At 41.6% G+C, this 21016-nt stretch overlaps 1 protein-coding gene across 2 annotated transcripts; it reads left to right on the top strand.

Moving 5' to 3' along the window:
* The first annotated feature begins 1510 nt into the window (after nt 1-1510).
* On the top strand, nt 1511-20821 carry LOC110513285 (ankyrin repeat domain-containing protein 34A-like). Of its 2 annotated transcripts, XM_021593210.3 has the most exons (3): nt 1573-1767; nt 2803-2878; nt 17495-20821. In XM_021593210.3, the coding sequence occupies exon 3, from the start codon at nt 17588-17590 to the stop codon at nt 19184-19186; it is 1599 nt and encodes a 532-aa protein (XP_021448885.1). In that variant the 5' UTR covers nt 1573-1767; nt 2803-2878; nt 17495-17587; the 3' UTR covers nt 19187-20821. The 2 variants fall into 2 exon arrangements, with proteins under 2 accessions (XP_021448890.1, XP_021448885.1); XM_021593215.3 differs by lacking the exon at nt 2803-2878 and having other exon boundaries at nt 1511-1767.
* The last annotated feature ends 195 nt before the right edge of the window (nt 20822-21016 follow it).

The following is a 21016-nucleotide window of genomic DNA, read 5'->3' on the forward strand; positions in this document are numbered from 1 at the left end:
GAGATCAATATCTGTGTGTGCGTGTGTGTGTGCTGTACTATACTTTCATTTCGATGAGATGAATGTCATGGCTAAATTTCCTGGCTAAAATGTTATAATCCAATTAACATTATGGTTTGAGCCGCCAAGTAGGAACCTCCAAGGGGAGTGAGTGTGATACAACATAAAGTAGCCACATTTGTTCCCTGGTGTGGGAGCTGGTTTAGCATGCATTAGCTCAAAATACTTAATTTTGCTGACATTGTAAAGGTGGTTTATCTTGGTTTGCCTAGTGGTGTTTATTATTAATCATTGTTCTTGTTTCTATATATTTAAGGAGGACAAATAAGCTTTTGACCAAGTCACACGAAGCCAACTACAATCTCAAAGCACTTGGTGATGTTTCCCCTCCCATTTGGGGGATCAGTGGATAGGAGCAACATCACTCTGATAGAACCTTACAGCTTTGTGTGTGTGTGTGTGTGCGCGTCTGTCTGTCTGTCTGTCTGTCTGTCTGTGTGTGCCTGCGTGCATGCAGCGTGTGTCTGTGAATTTGCCTGCAAGGATGTGTGCGTGCCTGCCTCCGTGAGTGTGTCACCGTGGGAACGTTTCTGTAGGAATCCAGCAAATCAGTTGCCATAGCAACTGCGTTCCATAATAGCAACAGTCGCTGAATAAGTATTTTATGCACTCAGGGAGTACACGTATTTCTTCTTCTCCATCTTTAATAATGCAAGATTCTTATTTATTTTGAGCTTTAAAGATGTCCTACCCTTATCTTTTTCAGATAAACCTTAATGTGTGTTTCAGTTTAATATACTATTTATAACACCAAGTGGGTGTTTGCATTGACTTTGCATTAAAACAATATCTAATCTATATTGCAGGTCACTAATTATGGGCTACCACCAAGGATAGGTGGGCTTCTTCCTTCCTCTGCAAATGTGCAATGACTGAACTCTTATGACCTTATTAAAGAACCAGGAACTCATATGGCAACAAGATGGGGCCCTGGTGCAGATTAGTTTTAGCTGTGATCACAAGTGGAAATAATCGATGTGCTTACTGCAGAGGTGCAAAATCCCTTACTACAGAAGTGTGAAAAGACATTGAGTTCTACAGAATTAGTCTATATAAATCTAAATTAAATCACATTTTATTGGTCACATACATATATTTAGCAGATGTTATTGCGGGTGTAGCGAAATCTATGCCAACCAAGCCATTGAGCATTGTATAAATTCTTTATTTTCCCTTGAGGTTACAGGACAGGAATAGTGTCAGAAGCACAAAACAGACAATATTGAGTCCATACTTACAGCGCAATCAGGTTTAAATATAGTCTATCCTTTGTTGATATTTCTTATAACAGGCTGTGTGGAAACTTGTAGGCCTATCAAGACACCAACGACATTGTATAGGCTACTGTTTGAGTGAACAACAGTCATATCGTTCCTGCACATGATGTCTATATACAGCAGCTCTCCCTCTCTCGTGTTTCTTTACCTGTCTGTCAAGCGCAGGGATCATCATAGCGCATCGTTTGGGCGCAACATATCCACAGCGTTCCTATTCACTCCCACCACGCGACCCACTCCCCACCCCTGCTGCGACGCTCCGCGTCTTCTAAACTAGTGGTCGCGGGAGAGATACAGGGGAAGAGGGGGAGGGGGAGAGAGGCTCGACGTTAACACAATATCTGGGGGATATTACAGAGACTAAAGTCTGGCTTTTATATCAGAAAAAACATATGCTAAATGGATCTGAATTAAACGCGTTTCATCCATGGTAAGGATTTATGTTTCCTCCTTAAATCGTGTTTGCAGCGCATGGTGATAGAAGGCTACATTTGCATATTGTAGATTACATAAATATTTGTTTCCATTAAATCATTTCCTATGAGTGGTTAATGCAATGACCAAATGGCTTGACAAAGCAATATCGACATTAACTGAGAACAGTGTTTAGTTAGTCCATGTGAAAAAAATAAACAAGTTGAATTTGATGAAAGACCAACAATAAAAAAAAAATGCAATTTAACTGAACTTATTCAGATTTTCCAGTTCATTGTTTCTTACCATATTTGAGTAAGAGGTAAGAGATGCTCTATAGCCTAAAATCCCGCAAAGCAACGAACACGATTCGTTTGGCAGTTGTAATCAGATGTGTTGAGCCTCACCATATGCAAAGACTAATCAATAAACTGCTACAAAAAGCAAATAGATTCAGCTGATTCAGAATTGCTGTCACTATTCTTTCCATATTATAAGCAGCACATTTATTGCCTGAGAGGCAACCCCAGTAACCTAAATCATGAACCAATCTGCATTGTCATGAAATTCTGTCACTTGGCTTATTGCGGTCCTATAAGATCAGCCGTATGATGGAATGTGGCAAAAAGAGAAGCAGACAGTCAGTTACATTTTATGTGTGTGAGAAAGGCAATAGATGCAGCAATGTAACTTAGGTCGTATTTTATTATCTCTGCTAATGCATAGGCAAGGCTACATTCAGTGTGGAGAAACATGTTTTATATCAACCGACTGTTGAAACGGCTGTTTCTTTTTACTGGCGCAGTTACTGTTTTTGGCCAATTGCCTGGAATAGTATAACTTCCCTGCTGGTTTAATATTAGAAGCAATACGTCAGAAAACCAATTGACGTAGTGATTGGTCACCGAAACAGGTTTTGAATTAGATTTTCTTGGAGCCGATATGATAACATAGGATGCTGTCTCGGTTTCATTCAATATTACCAACAACATCACTAACTTGAATTCAACAACATCACTAAGCATGAATTCATTTACATTACTTTTCTCAGTTCTAGGAAGGTTGGCGTCCGGCAGAACGACTGAATCAGCACCATGGACAGCGACCGTAGTTTGGAAAGGATTTAAGTCAGTTTCATGCAACATTTCACCGAAGAGTTTCGCTGAATCTTTTGCTATTAGGCTTGTATGATATTGTAGAATTGTATACATATACACTTGATTAAGGTTCTTGGAAACAATAATATGAAACGTTTGGAAACGATGTTTGCTTGTATTACGAATTTACATTCTATGCAGAAACTTCCCTTGTAATTCATGTTCCAGAGAATAATCATTATACTGCTGAATTATATATATATCTTTAAATGCATTTCACATAGAGATATTGATTAATAGCATATTACTGTAGCAATTACATGTATAGCTACTGAACTATGGGTTTTGTAAATGTTACAGAGAGCACTGCAGTATCTACTCAGAAACAGTAGGTTCACTAAGGGACAAGGGCATTAGACAACTATGACACGATGATGGCTTCTTACAGGCGTCCTATGGAGGAAAGGTTAGGTGTAGGTCACATCCACCCCCACAAACCTGGAATTATGAATAATCTGTCTAGAAGGCCAATTGAGGGCATTGCCAGTGCTGTATGCCATCACATCCATGTTTCTAACAGGAAGTGTGGCACATTCTGACATGTACAACTCACCCGAGATGGGATACCAGGATGGCAGATCAGGGGGTACAATGGTGCCAATTATAATAATGGGTGTTGGGGTGATGTCAGTTCTTGACATGGTGCAGATGCACACCAGGGGACAGACATGTCATAGGAGGAATATTCTATTCTACTCTAGAGTAATCAGTCTTGACAGTCTCCGCCATGAGACTGTGTGTCTTTTGAGAGCAGATGGAAATGCATGACTAGCTGATAATGAGTCAGTGAGCTGATAGTGAAGGAGAGAAAGAAAGAGAGAGAAAGAGAGCGAGAGAGACAGAGAAAGAGAAAGAGAGAGAACGAGAGAGAGTGTGTGAGAAAGAGGTTTGAGGATGAACGACAAGCTCTGGGATGGGGTGGGGGGGATTTTAATAATGTTGCCCACCTACATGTACAAATACACACACACACACACACACACACACACACACACACACACACACACACACACACACATACAGATTGATGTACATATACTCACACATAAGCTTTTACACACAAACTAAGACACGCATACAGTGCCTTTGGAAAGTATTCAGACCCCTTGACTTTTTCCACATTTTGTTATGTTACAGCCTTATTCTAAAATGGATGGAAAAACAAAATTTTCAGCAATCTACACACAGTACCCCATAATTACAAAGCGAAAACAGGTTGTTAGAAATCTGAAATACCTTATTTACATAAGTATTCAGACCCTTTGCTATGAGACTCGAAGTTGAGCTCAGGTGCATCCTGTTTCCATTGATCATCCTTGAGATGTTTCTACAACTTGATTGGAGTCCACCTGTGGTAAAGACAATTGATTGGACATGATTTGGAAAGGAAAACATCTGTTTATATAAGGTCCCACAGTTGACAGTGCATGTCAGATAAGAAACCAAGGCATGAGGTCGAAGGAATTGTCCGGAAAAGCTCAGACACAGGATTGTGTCGAGGCACAAATCTGGGGAAGGGTACGACAACATTTCTGCAGCATTGAAGGTCCCCAAGAACACAGTGTCCTCCATCATTCTTAAATGGAAGAAGTTGGCCGCCCGTCCAAACTGAGCAATCGGAGGAGAAAGGCCTTGGTCAGGGAGGTGACCAAGAACCTGATGGTCACTCTGACAGTGCTCTAGAGTTCCCCTGTGGAGATGGGAGAACCTTCAAGAAGGACAAACATCTCTGCTGCACTCCACCAATCAGGCCTTCATGGTAGAGTGGCCAGACGGAAGCCACTCTTCAGTAAAAGGCACATGACAGCCCACTTGGAGTTTGCCAAAAGGCACTTAAAGACTGCCAGACCATGAGAACCAAGATTCTCTTGTCTGCTGAAACCAAGATTGAACTCTTTGGCCTGAATGCCAAGCGTCACACCTGGAGGAAACCTAGCACCATCCCTCCGGGGAAGCATGGTGGTGGCAGCATCATGCTATGGGGTTGTTTTTCAGCGGCAGGGACTGGGAGACTAGTCAGGATCGAGGGAATGATGAACGGAGCGAAGTGCAGAGAGAGATCCTTGATGGAAACCTGCTCCAGAGCGCTCAGGACCTCAGACTGGGGCGAAGGTTCACTTCCCAACAGGACAACGACCCTAAGCACACATCCAAGACAACGCAAGAGTGGCTTCGGGGCAAGTCTTTGAATGTCCTTGAGTGGCACCACCAGAGCCCGGACTTGAACACAATCAAACATCTCTGGAGAGACCTGGAAATAGCTGTGCAGCGACGCTCCCCATCCAACCTAACAGAAATTGAGAGAATCTGCAGAGAAGAATGTGAGAAACTCCCCAAATACAGGTGTGGCAAGCTTGTAGCGTCATACCCAAGAAGAATCAAGGCTGTAATCACTGCCAAAGGTGATTCAACAAAGTACTGAGTAAAGGGTCTGAATACTTATGTAAATTGTTTTTGCTTTGTCATTATGGAGTATTGCATGTAGATTGATGAGGGGGAAAAACTATTTAATACATTTTAGAATAAGGCTGTAACATGACAAAACGTGGAAAAAGTCAAATGGTCTGAATACTTTCCAAAGGCACTGCATGCAGTCAGATGCACACTCTGTTTTAGAAACCCAGACAGAACCAGCCTTGAGAAGTTACATTTGCTCCAGAGTCACACAGATAAATGTGTGTAAACCAAACAACAGAGAGGATATAAACTGAAGGTCAGAGAGGAAGAGCAATAATGAAGAGACCTGTTGAGAGATGGGGAAAGAAATGGGTATGGAAAGCACAGACTGATATATTAGGGACTAAAGACTAGTCCTTGGATAAAAAGGATAGCAATCTACTCAACAGACTGAGTAGCCTGAAGTATGTTTTAAGAGGGATATCAATAAATAGTTACTGCAGACCTATTGTAGGTACTCAACAGAACAACAGTATGAAATAAAAAATAAATCAACTGCTTATCAATTACCTTTTGCTCTTGTGCTGTGCATGAAAGATGCTGTTTATGCCAATAGATTATCAAGATGTAATGCGCAAACAATAGAAGGTTTTAGTGGATTAGTGGATGCGCTATCTACCTAGATTAAGGCAATACGTCAGTTGAAGCTGCAGTGATAGATAGCAGCTAGGATGATAAATGTCATTCTATAGCTGAAACTACCCAGCCAGAAATAGCTTCTACTGCCTGCCTCCCTTATCAGAGTGGGAGTGCGAAGTGAGGAGTCTGGTTGGCAAATTGCGGGTGGATCGATGTCAACCCCCCTGTCGCTCCTCTCCTTTCCACAGCCCAGAGCTAGGGGTCAAACTGGGACGCTCGGAGGGGGCGACAATCATGACAGCACTGTGTGAGTTGGCGTGTGTATGTGTTTGCAGCTGCAGCAGGTTCTACCTGAATATTTTTTTACAACCAAATCTCAATTTTTTATGTTAATGGCATGTTATAGAAGGGTCCATGCAATTTATTTTTTTGATTTCACATGTTTTAGAGGAATTTACCCCAAACTGCAAATCACTTCCTCACCCTCGTGTATTATGGGAGCCCTGAAAAATTATCAAAACACCCAAATACATAATTTTAGAAACAGCAAAGCTCTCAGCATGTATGTATTTAGATGTTGTACACCTGAAGTTGTGTCATTCTGAAATGTATCCGCAATGTTATATTCCCTTTTTTGCGACTCAAGCCTTCTCAAGCCGTTCCAATAAATACTGTACCAACATATAGTGTCTTAATAGGGTTTTGGGCGACAACACCATGCTTTCAATATACATTGTATCCCTAATTTACTCAAGTGTTTACTTTATTTAGGCAGTTAGGCCTATCTGTAATTGGACTTTGGAGGTATCGTTCGAGTCGCAACAAAATGGAGTAACCCCTAGCCTAACGTTGTGGATGAAGTTCAAAATTACACAATTTCATGTGTAAGACATCTGAAGACCTGCGTCACTAGACTGATCGCTTTGCAGTTTCTAAATTACGTATTTGGGTGTTTTTGGAGCGTTCATGTCTTTTTTCGGGGCCCAAAACTACACATCAAGGATGAGGAAGTGATTTGCTGTTTGGGGTAAGTTTCTCTAAAACGTGAAATCACAAAAAAATTGTCTGGACCCTACCATTTACATATTTTTTTGTAGATTTGGTTGTAAATAATTCAAACTTCTCATTTGACATGCCTAGATAAACACAGTATGATAGGGAAAGAAAACAGAAAATAGCTATCTTTTCAAGACAACATTTGGTGTGAATCATTGAGAGATCTCAGGGAAGGAATCTGTGTCGGGGACTCGTATGCTGCAACTATATTGGATTAGCAGCTCCATGAAACCCACTGAGCATCGTTATCTGACTGGAGCGCTCACGCTGTGCCTGTTTTCCTGGTCCATCTTGGCAGAAATGACTAGTGCCTCTGAGCTGGAGTCCATAGATCTTAGACAAGACAGCTCTCTCTTCCTCGTCTACTGTGGGAAAAAAACCTGCCCAGACCCACACAATACACCTGTGGCCGGTTTACCGACAGCGATGGCATTTAGGTTTACGAGTGTTTTAATGATGCAGCCGAATATGTAACACGCGTTCCCCAAAACACCAAGCAGAGTTCGTCGTTGGAGCATGTGTCGATACTGATTGGATCGAAAGAAAGGGAACTCTACTCTCGAGTCAGCTTTCTCTATTAAGCTCTTACCTTAATAACATTAGAATTATTTCACAATACCGACGACGGATCAGCTATTATAAAGATATCACCTATGACTGCAAATATTGAGGCGGCTTATTCTAATGCCTACCCAATAAAAATGCACTAAATCACCAATTTGGCACATCATTGCGCACATGTTAGACTACACATCATGAAATATATTGAGATACATTACAGATGGTAGCCTACAAGTAACAAAATATGATTCAATTGATTGAACATGACATTTATTTGAAAATTATTGACTACTCCCTTCACAGAACAGCGCAAACTGGCTCTAACCAGAATAGAAAGAGGAGTGGGAGGCCCCGGTGCACAACTGAGCAAGAGGACAAGTGCATTAGAGTGTCTAGTTTGAGAAACAGACGCCTCACAAGTCCTCAACTGGCAGCTTCATTAAATAGTACCCACAAAACATACCAGTCTCAACGTCAAGAGTGAAGAGGCGACTCTGGGATGCTGGCCTTCTCGGCAGAGTTGTAAAGAAAAAGCCATATCTCAGACTGGGCAATAAAAATAAAATATTAAGATGGAAAAATAACACAGACACTGGACAGAGGAACTCTGCCTAGATGGCCAGCCTCCTGGAGTTGCCTCTTCACTGTTAACGTTGAGACTGGTGTTTTGTGGGTTCGATTGCAAGCTGTATCACATCCAGCTGTGATTGGGAGTCCCATAGGGCGATGCAGAATTGGCCCAGCATTGTCCAGGTTTGAATGGAGTAGGCTGTCTTTGTAAATAAGAATTTGCTCTTAACTGACTTGCCTACTTAAATAAAGGTTAAATGAATAATAAAATAACCCTAAGCCATAATACTCCTGAACAGCTAATCAAATGTCTACCCAGACTATTTGCATTGTCCACCCCCCACCCCCTCTTTTACACTACTGCTATTCTATGTGTATTATCTTTGCATAGTCACTTTAACTCTACCTACATGCACATATTACCTCAATTACCTCAACCAACCTGTGACCCCCGCACATTGACTCTGTACCGGTACCCCCTGTACATAGCCTCGCTACTGTTGTTTTACTGCTGCTCTTTCATTATTTGTTATTTTTATTTATTACTTATCTATTTTTTACTTAACAGTTATTTTCCTAAAACTGAATTGTTGGTTAAGGGCTTGTAAGTAAGCATTTCACTGTAAGGTGAAATGTTGGAAAAATGACTTGTGTCATTTGTGTCACCTGTTGTATTCGGCTTGTGACAAATAACATTTAATTTTATTTGAAATCAATGATAGAGCAAAATAACAATATTAAAATGTACAGTTGAAGTCGGAAGTTTACATGCACTTAGGTTGGAGTCATTAAAACTAGTTTTTTAACCCCTCCACAAATTTCTTGTTAACAAACTATAGTGTGGCAAGTCGGTTAGGACATCTACTTTCTGCATGACACAAGTCATTTTTCCAACAATTGTTTACAGACAGATTATTTCACTTATAATTCACTGTATCACAATTCCAGTGGGTCAAAAGTTTACATACACTAAGTTGACTGTGCCTTTAAACAGCTTGGAAAATTCCAGAAAATTATGTCATGGCTTTAGAAGCATCTGATAGGCTAATTGACATCATTTGAGTCAATTGGAGGTGTACCTGTGGATGTATTTCAAGGCCTACCTTCAAACTCAGTGCCTCTTTGCTTGACATCGTGGGAAAATAAAAATAAATCAGCCAAGACCTCAAGTCTGGTTCATCCTTGGGAGCAATTTCCAAACGGCTGAAGGTACCACGTTCATCTGTACAAACAAGTACGCAAGTATAAACACCATGGGACCACACAGCCGTCATACCGCTCAGGAAGGAGATGTGTTCTGTCTCCTAGAGATGAACGTACTTTGGTGTGAAAAGTGCAAATCAATCCCAGAACAACAGCAGGACGTTGTCAAGATGCTGGAGGAAACAGGTACAAAAGTATCTATATCTACAGTAAAACTAGTCCTATATCGACATAACCTGAAAGGCTGCTCAGCAAGGAAGAAGCCACTGCTCCAAAACCACCATACAAAAGTCAGACTACGGTTTACAACTGCACATGGGGACAAAGATCGTACTTTTTGGATAAATGTCCTCTAGTCTGATGAAACAAAAATAGAACTGTTTGGCCATTGTTATGTTTGGAGGGAAAAGGGTGAGGCTTGCATGCCGAAGAACACCATCCCCACCGTGAAGCACAGGGATGGCAGCATCATGTTGTGGGGGTGCTTTGCTGCACGAGGGACTGGTGCACATCACAAAATAGATGGCATCATGAGGGAGGAAAATTATGTGGATATATTGAAGCAACATCTCAAGACATCAGTCAGGAAGTGAAAGCTTGGTCGCAAATGGATCTTCCAAATGGACATTGACCCCAAGCATACTTCCAAAGTTGTGGTAAAATGGCTTAAGGACAACAAAGTCAAGATATTGGAGTGGCCATCACAAAGCCCAGACCTCAGTCCTATAGAACATTTGTGGGCAGAACTGAAAAAGCGTGTGCGAGCAAGGAGGCTTACAAACCTGACTCAGTTACACCAGCTCTGTCAGGAGGAATGGGCCAAAATTCACCCAACTTATTGTGGGAATCTTGTGGAAGGCTACCCAAAATGTTTGACCCATGTTAATAAATTTAAAGGCATTGCTGCCAAATACTAATTGAGTGTATGTAAACTTCTGACCCACTGTGATTGTGATGAAATAAATAAAATCTGAAATAAATCATTCTCTCTACTATTATTCTGACATTTCACATTGTTAAAATAAAGTGGTGATCCTAACTGACCTAAGATAGGGAAAGTTTACTTGGATTAAATTTCAGGAATTGTGAAAAACTGAGTTTAAATGTATTTGGCTAAGGTTTATGTAAACCTCCGACTTCAACTACATGTTTGTGTAGAGTGCATGTGTTAGCATGTGTTTGTGAATGCTGTGTGTGTGTCTCTGCACAGTCCACACTGTTCCATAAGGTGTAGTTGTATCTGTTTTTTAAATCTGATTTTACTGCTTGATTGAGTTACATGATGTGGAATAGAGTTTAATGTAGTAATGGCTCTATGTAGTACTGCACATTTCCTGTAGTCTGTTCTGGACTTGGGGACAGTGAAGTGACCTCTGGTGGCATATCTTGTGGGGTATGCATAGGTGTCTGAGCTGTGCGTTAGTTTCTTAAACAGACAGCTGGGTGATTTCAACATGTCAATACCTCTCACAAAGACAAGCAGTGATGCCTTCAATCTATCCTCCACCCTGAGCTAGGAGAGATTGACATGATGGCCCTCCGTGTGCATCTAAGAGTCAGCTGTGCTGCTCCGTTCTGGGCGATTTGTAATTTTCCTATGTCCCTGTTTGTGGCACTTGACCATATGACTGGACAGTAGTCCAGGTGCGACAACACTAGGGCCTGTAGTAGATGTTTTGTTGATAGCGATGTCAAGAAAGCGTAGTAGTGCTTTATTACGGACACCTCTTCCCATCTTAGCTACCCTTGCATCAATACGTTTTGACCATGACAGTTTACAATCCATGGTCACACCAAGCATTTTAGTCTCCTTAACTTGCTCATTTTCCACATTATTCATTACAAGATTTAGTTGAGGTTTAGGATTTAGTGAATTATTTGTCCTAAATACAATGCTTTTAGGACCAGATTATTTCTTGCCACCATTCTGAAACTGACTGCAGCTCTTTGTTAAGCGTTGCAGGGATTTCACCTGCTGTGGTAGCTGACATGTTCAATGTTGATTCATCAGCATACATAGACACACAGGCTTTACTCAGTGCCAGTGGCAAGACATTGGTAAAGATTGAAAAAAAGTAAAGGGCCTAGACAGCTGCTCTGGGGAATGCCTGACTCTACCTGGATTATGTTGCAGAGGCTTCCATTAAAGAACACCCTCTGTGTTCTGTTAGACAGGTAACTCTCGATCCACAATATAGCAGGGGATGTAAAGCCATAACACATACGTTTTTCCAGCAGCAGATTCTTATGAACAATTTCTCTCAGCCAATCATCAGTCATTTGTGTAAGTGCCATCCGTATATGTTGAATGCCCTTCCTTTTAAGTGTGCTTAAAGTCCGTTGTTAATTTGTTTACTGTGAAATAATATTGTATCTGGTCAAACACATTTTTTCCACAAAAGTTTTACTGTGGGTTGGTAACAGACTTACTCTGGTCGGCTGTTTGAGCCAGTAAATGGTGCTTTGCGCTTCTTAGGTAGTGGAATGAATTCTGCTTCCTTCCAGGTCTGAGTGCACATACTTTCCTGTAGGCTTAGATTGAAGAGATGGCAAATAGGAGTGGCAATATAGTCCGCTCTCATCCTCAGTAATTTTCCATCCAAGTTGTCAGACCCAGGTGGCTTGTCATTGTTGATAGAAAACAAACAAAAAATCACCTCTTCCACACTCACTTTACAGAATTCAAAATTACAATGGTTGCCTTACCTAATTTTGTCAGTTATGTTTGGATGTGTAGGTTCATAATGTGTTTGGATGTGTAGGTTCATAATGTCATGCCTAAATTTGCAATGATAAAGTAGTTGGCAATATCAATGGGTTTTGTGACGAATGAGCCATCTGATTCAATGAATGATGGAGCAGAGTTTGCCTTTTTACCCAGAATTTAATTTAAAGTGCTTTTTACTATCATTCTTTATATAATTTATTTTTGTTCATAGTCCAATTCCATCTTCTTTTTATTAAGTTTAGTCACATCAATCCTAATTTACAGTACGTTTGCCACTCGGCTGTGCAGCCAGACATTTTGCCTCATCCCCCTCAACCAATTTTTTTTTTAAATTCCTCATCGATCCACAGGTATTTAACAGTTTTTACAGTCATTTTCTTAATGGGTGCATGTTTATTAGTAACAGAAATAAGCAATTTCATAAATGATTTAAGTGCAGCGTCAGGACACATCAGACCAACAAATATTTTTCACATCTCTTCAACATAGGAATCATTGCAAAACCTCTTGTATGATCAGATCACTTATATACTATTTTAAGTCGTCTATGAAACTATGTTTTTCCTACATACGGCTATTATATTATGATCACCACATCCCATGGGTGTGGATACTGCTTAAGAGTGGATTTCTGCAGCATTAGGAAAGATGTAATCAATACAAGTGGATGATTTAGTTCCTATTTTGTTTGTAAATACTCTGGTAGGTTGACTGATAACCTGAACCAGGTTGCAGGCACTGGTTACAGTTTGAAGCATTTTCTTGAGTGGATGGCCACTCAATATTTAGATTACCCAGAAAATATGCAAACTTGTAGTGTATTTGAGTTTTAAAAAGGCTTCTAAAGTTTGTCATTTCCACTTTGAAATTTCAAACGTGATTTATCCTAAACGAAAAATGAATCAGCCCCCATAAAAATATCCATTAATTATAATCTTAATAATAATGAAAATGTCCTGTTGCCACAGGATTATTTTATTGTGGTAGCAAACTGGCTCAAATTAAGATCCTACATCTGTATGTATAGTATCAAGTCAAATCTTATTTGTCACATGCTTTGTGAACAAAATGTATGGAGTAACAGTAAAATGATTACTTATGCAGAAAGAAAGAAAATAGAGAAATAATAGAAAAGGTAAACACATAATAATACAAGTAATAATAGATACACAATGAGTAATGACAACTTGACTACCAGTACCTAGTGGATGTGCAGGGGTACGAGGTAAGAGATAGATATGTACATATAACGAAGAATAAAGTGACAGATAGTAAACAGCAGCAGCAGTGTACAGTGCCTTGCGAAAGTATTCGGCCCCCTTGAACTTTGCGACCTTTTGCCACATTTCAGGCTTCAAACATAAAGATATAAAACTGTATTTTTTTGTGAAGAATCAACAACAAGTGGGACACAATCATGAAGTGGAACGACATTTATTGGATATTTCAAACTTTTTTAACAAATCAAAAACTGAAAAATTGGGCGTGCAAAATTATTCAGCCCCTTTACTTTCAGTGCAGCAAACTCTCTCCAGAAGTTCAGTGAGGATCTCTGAATGATCCAATGTTGACCTAAATGACTAATGATGATAAATACAATCCACCTGTGTGTAATCAAGTCTCCGTATAAATGCACCTGCACTGTGATAGTCTCAGAGGTCCGTCAAAAGCGCAGAGAGCATCATGAAGAACAAGGAACACAACAGGCAGGTCCGAGATACTGTTGTGAAGAAGTTTAAAGCCGGATTTGGATACAAAAAGATTTCCCAAGATTTAAACATCCCAAGGAGCACTGTGCAAGCGATAATATTGAAATGGAAGGAGTATCAGACCACTGCAAATCTACCAAGACCTGGCCGTCCCTCTAAACTTTCAGCTCATACAAGGAGAAGACTGATCAGAGATGCAGCCAAGAGGCCCATGATCACTCTGGATGAACTGCAGAGATCTACAGCTGAGGTGGGAGACTCTGTCCATAGGACAACAATCAGTTGTATATTGCACAAATCTGGCCTTTATGGAAGAGTGGCAAGAAGAAAGACATTTCTTAAAGATATCCATAAAAAGTGTAGTTTAAAGTTTGCCACAAGCCACCTGGGAGACACACCAAACATGTGGAAGAAGGTGCTCTGGTCAGATGAAACCAAAATTGAACTTTTTGGCAACAATGCAAAACGTTATGTTTGGTGTAAAAGCAACACAGCTGAACACACCATCCCCACTGTCAAACATGGTGGTGGCAGCATCATGGTTTGGGCCTGCTTTTCTTCAGCAGGGAAGATGGTTAAAATTGATGGGAAGATGGATGGAGCCAAATACAGGACCATTCTGGAAGAAAACCTGATGGAGTCTGCAAAAGACCTGAGACTGGGACGGAGATTTGTCTTCCAACAAGACAATGATCCAAAACATAAAGCAAAATCTACAATGGAATGGTTCAAAAATAAACATATCCAGGTGTTAGAATGGCCAAGTCAAAGTCCAGACCTGAATCCAATCGAGAATCTGTGGAAAGAACTGAAAACTGCTGTTCACAAATGCTGTCCATCCAACCTCACTGAGCTCGAGCTGTTTTGCAAGGAGGAATGGGAAAACATTTCAGTCTCTCGATGTGCAAAACTGATAGAGACATACCCCAAGCGACATACAGCTGTAATCGCAGCAAAAGGTGGCGCTACAAAGTATTAACTTAAGGGGGCTGAATAATTTTGCACGCCCAATTTTTAAGTTTTTGATTTGTTAAAAAAGTTTGAAATATCCAATAAATGTTGTTCCACTTCATGATTGTGTCTCACTTGTTGTTGATTCTTCACAAAAAAATACAGTTTTATATCTTTATGTTTGAAGCCTGAAATGTGGCAAAAGGTCGCAAAGTTCAAGGGGGCCGAATACTTTTGCAAGGCACTGTATGTGATAGACTAACTATTTATCAGTATTGTGGCTAGGGGGTAGAAGCTGTTCAGGGTCCTGTTGTTTCCAGACTTGGTGCATCGGTACCACTTGCTGTGCAGTAGCAGAGAGAACAGTCTATGACCTGGGTGGTTGGAGTCTACAACAATGTTTTATTTGGTATTGTAGAGGAACAATAGATAGAGAAAGGAGAGTCTCTCTCTTTCTGTAATTCTGGAACGCTAAAGATCTATAATGGTGGTCAATCCAGTAACCGTAATAATACTTTACTACATTGTTTCAAAGGCATCAATCCCCTTTATGCAGATCATTGTGGATCGTCATCCACTTTGATGCAGATCATTGTGGATTGTCAAGTTGCCTTCAGCCTCAGTCAACAGATTGGGTCTTTAGCATGGGCAGACTAGTGTCAGACCCATAGATGCCCACGCACGCACGCACGCACGCACGCACGCACACACACACACACACACACACACACACACACACACACACACACACACACACACACACACACACACACACACACACACACACACACACACACACACACACACACACACACACCACACACACACACACACATACACACACACACACACACACACACACACACACACACAAAGAGCTGCAGGTGGCAGCCTCGTAGCCACATTCTCAGGATAGAGAGCCTCTCCCTCAGCCCATCTCAACTCAGTACCTGTCAACTGCTTCCCACTCCACCCACGGAGTCCCCTGGCAGCGAGCCAGTAATGACAAAGTAACAACTGTTATTAAACTGCCATTGATTCCCAACAGAATTATTTAGGCAGATAGGCCATAATAAAAAGGGGTGGATGGATGAAATGTAATTGAATATCTTGAGCACAGTCTGAATGAAAGAAAGACAGAGCCCTAGCCATTGTAAGGACTGACTCCGACTCACTCAAATTAAGCTGTGTTTGTGAATGCTGCACTGTTAAAAATAAGTGCTTTGTAACACCAAAACTAGTGGCAACTGAGCTGCCACCAACTTGAAGGAGACAGAACCTTAACTTTTCAGGAGTATTGAAACACATCATCCTGAGATGTTTTGAAACAAAGCATGGTGTGTTGTAACACCACTTAATCAAGTGTTGTGCAACACCTTGCCAGGGACTGTGAGCCCTAACAGAAAATATTGAAACACTATTTTGTTGTATCGAGTCCTGTTTAGTGCAGAACCTTCTCTTTTGGTATTTTTACAGTGTGTATTATAATGCGTGCTTAGGGATGGTTAGTTAGACGTCTCAATATGTGTTTCAACACAGCCAAAGAAAGACTCTGGCTTATAATAATGCTGCAACAGAAGTCACGAGTCTCTCAAGGTATTTCATGTGAGGTTGTTGGTTATATTGCTACACTCAGGGGGAATGAAGAACAGAAATAAACCAATAATATCTTCGCTCTTCATTCTGGCTCCCCCCACTCCCTTCCCCACAACCACCACTAACTACTTCTCTATTTTGCCCAGATGATTACACTCTGTGTTTCGGTTTGTATAGCCACTGTCTGTCCCTGTGCTCGCTGTTCATCTGGATTATGAAATAGAGTTGTTTATTAACATGAACAGGGCATGTTGAATCACCTTGGAATAGAACTACATATCTTAGCTGACATACGGGGGGACGCTCATTCATAGCTAGGCAGCCGTCTATTTCTCTCTACACAAGATGCATCTCCTTCTCTCCATCCAAATAGATCACTAGATCCCAAATGGTGGGTCGGGACTCACTGGTGAGCCATTGGCAGCCAGTCCCTCATCATTGGGTCACAGTGAAAGCTGTGGCTGGATTTTTTGTTGTTGTCCATTTGGTGGATAATAATCGATCGTTTGAGATCATTCAAATAGATTACTTAGAGGAAGGTTTGGTAGAATTAATATTCCAAGAACATCATTATGTTGATTTTCAGTCACAGAAAATACATTTTTTTAAAAAATTAAATCAGTATTAGTAGTCATGTAAAAGTCTGGGGGAAGTTGCTCGTTTGCTGATGGGAAGGCAAAAAGTCCAAGTCATGCATAGTTAATTCTCTGCAAAGTCAAACTTTATTCAACTCTGCATAGTTATAGTTTAGGAATACCAGGAAAGTTAGTAAAATAAGCCAATCTTAACACAGTGCAGTCAAGGACCAGTATCATGCATACACCCATCATGGCAGAAATGTTGTCAATCTTAAAGGAGAAAAAGTGCTTTCCCTTTGAAAAAGACTGTCTAAAATGTTTTTGTTACACCAGATGTGTGCTGCATCTTTTTGTCATTTCAACTCATGAGATCCAGACACTCCCTGTCTTGCTCTTACAGACAGACACGTGTCATATCAAAAGCTTCAATTGCAGTCACTCTGAGATTGTATTGGTAATGCAGTATAACTGTTGTACCGCTGCATACTAGACATTAGGTAGATTCGCACACCAACCAAACTAACCACCTTAACCACCTTTCAGCCTGTCTGTATTGTACTTTTAGTCTTCTATGACAACTCTTTGTTTTTTGTCACAGGTTCACCAGCTCCCTCTTCAGGATGGCCAGTCAGCGCGAAGCTAAGTAGTCGGTGTAGCAGGCTTGACTGGAGGAAGAGGTGCCAGAGGCACTATGGGAGATGGAGGAGCCCTCCATACGGAGGGGAACGCCCTTCTCAAAGCCGTCTTCCAGGGCAAGCTGCGACTGACCCGGCTCCTCCTGGAAGGGGGAGCCTACATCAACGAAGGCAACGAGCGGGGTGAGACCCCCATCTCTGCTGCCTGCTTGGCTGGCTACGAGGACCCCCAGAGCCGCCAGAGGATGGTGCGCTACCTCCTGGAGAAAGGAGCCGATCCCAACATCCCAGACAAGTCTGGGCGGACCGCCCTGATGCATGCCTGTGTCGAGCAGGCGGGCAAAGAGGTGGTGTCCCTGCTCCTAGAGAATGGAGCTGACCCCAGCCTCAAGGACTACACAGGCTCCTCCGCCCTGGTCCATGCCATCAACAGAGGTGACCGAGACACCCTCCAGGTCCTGCTGGACGCCTGTAAGGCAAAGGGCAAGGAGGTGATCATCATCACCACCGACACGTCACCCTCGGGCACCAAGAAGACCAAGCAGTACCTCAACTCCCCCCCATCACCAGGGGTGGTGGACACGCTCTCGCCCATGGCCTGCATGTCGCCCTCAGAGGTGGCAATCCAGACCTCCAATTCCCCAGCAGCAGAGAAGGCTGAGGAGGAGGACAGTATCTTCAGCTTTGCGTTGACATCAGCTTTACCCCTACCCTCCAATAGAACCCTAGGGGAGAAAAGGCCGCCCCCCCGCAAACTCCTGAAGAGGCTCAACTCGGAGCCTTGGGGGCTGGTAGCACCCTCAGTGCTCAGCAGGGTCCCACAGGAGGAGGTTGATGGTGGACTGGAGGAGGAAGGTGGGGGTAGGATCATCACTGAGATGAATGGTCTGTCAATCTCGGGTCCTGGCAGGCCTCTCCTGTCTCGTCGGCACAGCATCGAAACACACGACCCCTGCTCACCCAAACTCATTGACCGATCCTGCTCAGAGGACTGTGCAGCGCTTTGTAGCTCCTCCTGGGCCGACAAGGTCCAACAGCACCAGATCCTGTACCGCAGGAACACCGCGCCTGAGTCTCAGGAAAATACAGGCGGACCAGGGGCGGTGGCTTTACGCGCCCTGGCTCACCCCAAACTTACCCGTATGGAGCACTATGAGTCAGACACACACCTGTGTCCTGAGTCCATCCCTGGATCTCCAGACTCAGGGCGCGTGTCGGTGGAGCGGAGGAAGTACAACGCCTCGCCCCTCTCTCTGCTCACCACCTCCTCCCGGGAGTCCCTTGAGAGCATCCCCAATTCTGTCTCTCCCATCACCATGCGCAGACGGCCCCCCGGCCTCCTAGAGCGCAGAGGCTCAGGCACCCTCCTCTTGGACCACATCTCCCACACCCGCCCCGGGTTCTTGCCCCCACTCAATGTCAACCCCCACCGGCCCATCCCAGACATCCGGGCCAATGGCAAGCCCACTTCCCCCATCCACTCTGGTCCCAAGATCCTGGTTCCAGTTGCCCCTGCCTCACCCAAGAGAGGCCCGGACTTCAAGATGAAGAAGAAACTGATGAGGAGGCACTCCATGCAGACGGAACAGATGAAGCAGCTCTCCACTTTCCAGGAGATCCTGACAGAGAAGGTCATTGAGTCCAACGGGGACTGAGACTTAAAAGGACATGTGAGGGCAAGTTGGGGGGTACAATGGTGGATCTATCTAGTTAGTCCACCATTTTCCTCAACCAGTGCTTAAACCAGGACTACTAACATGAATTTGGCTCATTCAGAGTGAGGCCTCAGTCCCATCTTTGTTCTGTGTCAAGTGCAGATAGTTATTTTTATTTTTAGGTGACCTATTTTATTTAGTTGTGTTTCCTTTCTGTGCTGTCACAGAACGCTGGTTGATTGAGTAATACGGTTTACAGAAGATGTTCTTCTCATTTCTCCTCAAATTAACTTATTAATATACCCATTTACAGTCAACAGAAATAGAAACGTATTTCTGTGTTTTTAGATGTTTACACACTGCAAAATGTGTACCAATGTCTTGCCTATTGTTCCGTGTGCTGAAGACATTTTCATCCCCTCTGAAATCAGTCACCTTATCTATCTATGACACTTTAGGTCGAAAGAACAGATCATCAATAGAGATGCTAGCAACAGCTTACCTTGAATTGTTATTCTGAATGTGCTGTCTTCCCGATTTTCAATTATTGCATTAGCTGCTTTAAAACATCAAACTTCAACCCTAAAATACTCTTATGTTGATGGGTATGTTTTGGGGAGAATGATGCTGCATTCCATGAAATAGTTTTCAAGACATATTGCCTGAAGATTTCACTGTCATTGTATTGTTGCTGTTATCTACTTTCACTGTATTTATTTGCCTTCACCTTTTCATCCCCTGATATTTTGTGTTTTAGAGAGCAATTTTGGCTATATGGTCGAACCACACGCCTGACTTACCCTGACGACTACAGTGGGATCAACATGTGGGACCCTTTATGAGTATCACACTGTAATAATGTTTTTTTTTTAAGTCAATTGAATGGCAATTTCATACAAAATTCCAAAGAAATCCCATGAATGCATGTTTGTTTACATTGGAGTGTGTGAATACTGTAAGATGGCTTTTAGAATAATTAACCTCAAATAATTGCACATTGGTGATATGCGTTTCCATATGGAAAGAGCTCCTAGCACATATTAACTGTAAATAATGTAAAGATAAGACAAACCTAATTTGGTTATGAAATATGTCCATGTGCAATATGCTGTACTGTAATGTCAATGGATTTCCTTCATCTATGGTGGATGTGAAGTTGTCTTTACAAATTTACATTGAAAGCAATCTGAAGCCCTTCTTAACATTTACTGTACACAGTTTTGCCAAAAGGGAGAGTGTGAGGCTCACATAACTAACATTTACAGTTACTTACACATTTAGATTGTCACTTTTAAATAATTCAATTTGTATAGGGTGAGATTTAAGAGAAAAAAGTTTGAAAATGTTTCCCAAGCTTACAATGTGACTGCTTGTCCCGCTTCCATTGGAAATATTTGTCTTTAATGAAATAATGTTTATATGCTACAAGGTTTAGTATTGACCTCCTGTTGATTGAACTGTATGTTGGTTACTTGAAGTTTAAGAGAAATACAAACAAAAAATGCATATTTTTGTATGCCTGTTAGGAAATAGAAAAGTAAATTCTAATATGTAATCTATTTTCACGTTTGAACTTGATTGTAATTTGATTGTGGAATAAATATTTGTTAAATGTTCATAAGTTAATTAAAACAACCTTTAGTTGTCATGTCTCTTTAATATGAGATTTGTCATGTCAATTTGATATAAGAAATGTATTCATAAAATTGATAATACTGTACTTTCAGTATCAAGAATCTACCAATCTCCATTCATTTGGATATTTCTTCAAAAAAAATGATGTGGTTCATTTTCTGTTATGGCAAGAATCACAGGGTGCAAAATATTTTC

Source organism: Oncorhynchus mykiss, chromosome 3 (genome assembly GCF_057628025.1).
Source record: "Oncorhynchus mykiss isolate SJ-2025 chromosome 3, ASM5762802v1, whole genome shotgun sequence".
NCBI lineage: Eukaryota > Metazoa > Chordata > Actinopteri > Salmoniformes > Salmonidae > Oncorhynchus > Oncorhynchus mykiss.

What these genes read in the sequence shown, in the direction of transcription:
- LOC110513285 (XM_021593215.3), top strand. Translation starts at nt 17,588, where the DNA reads ATGGGAGATGGAGGAGCCCTCCATACGGAGGGGAACGCCCTTCTCAAA.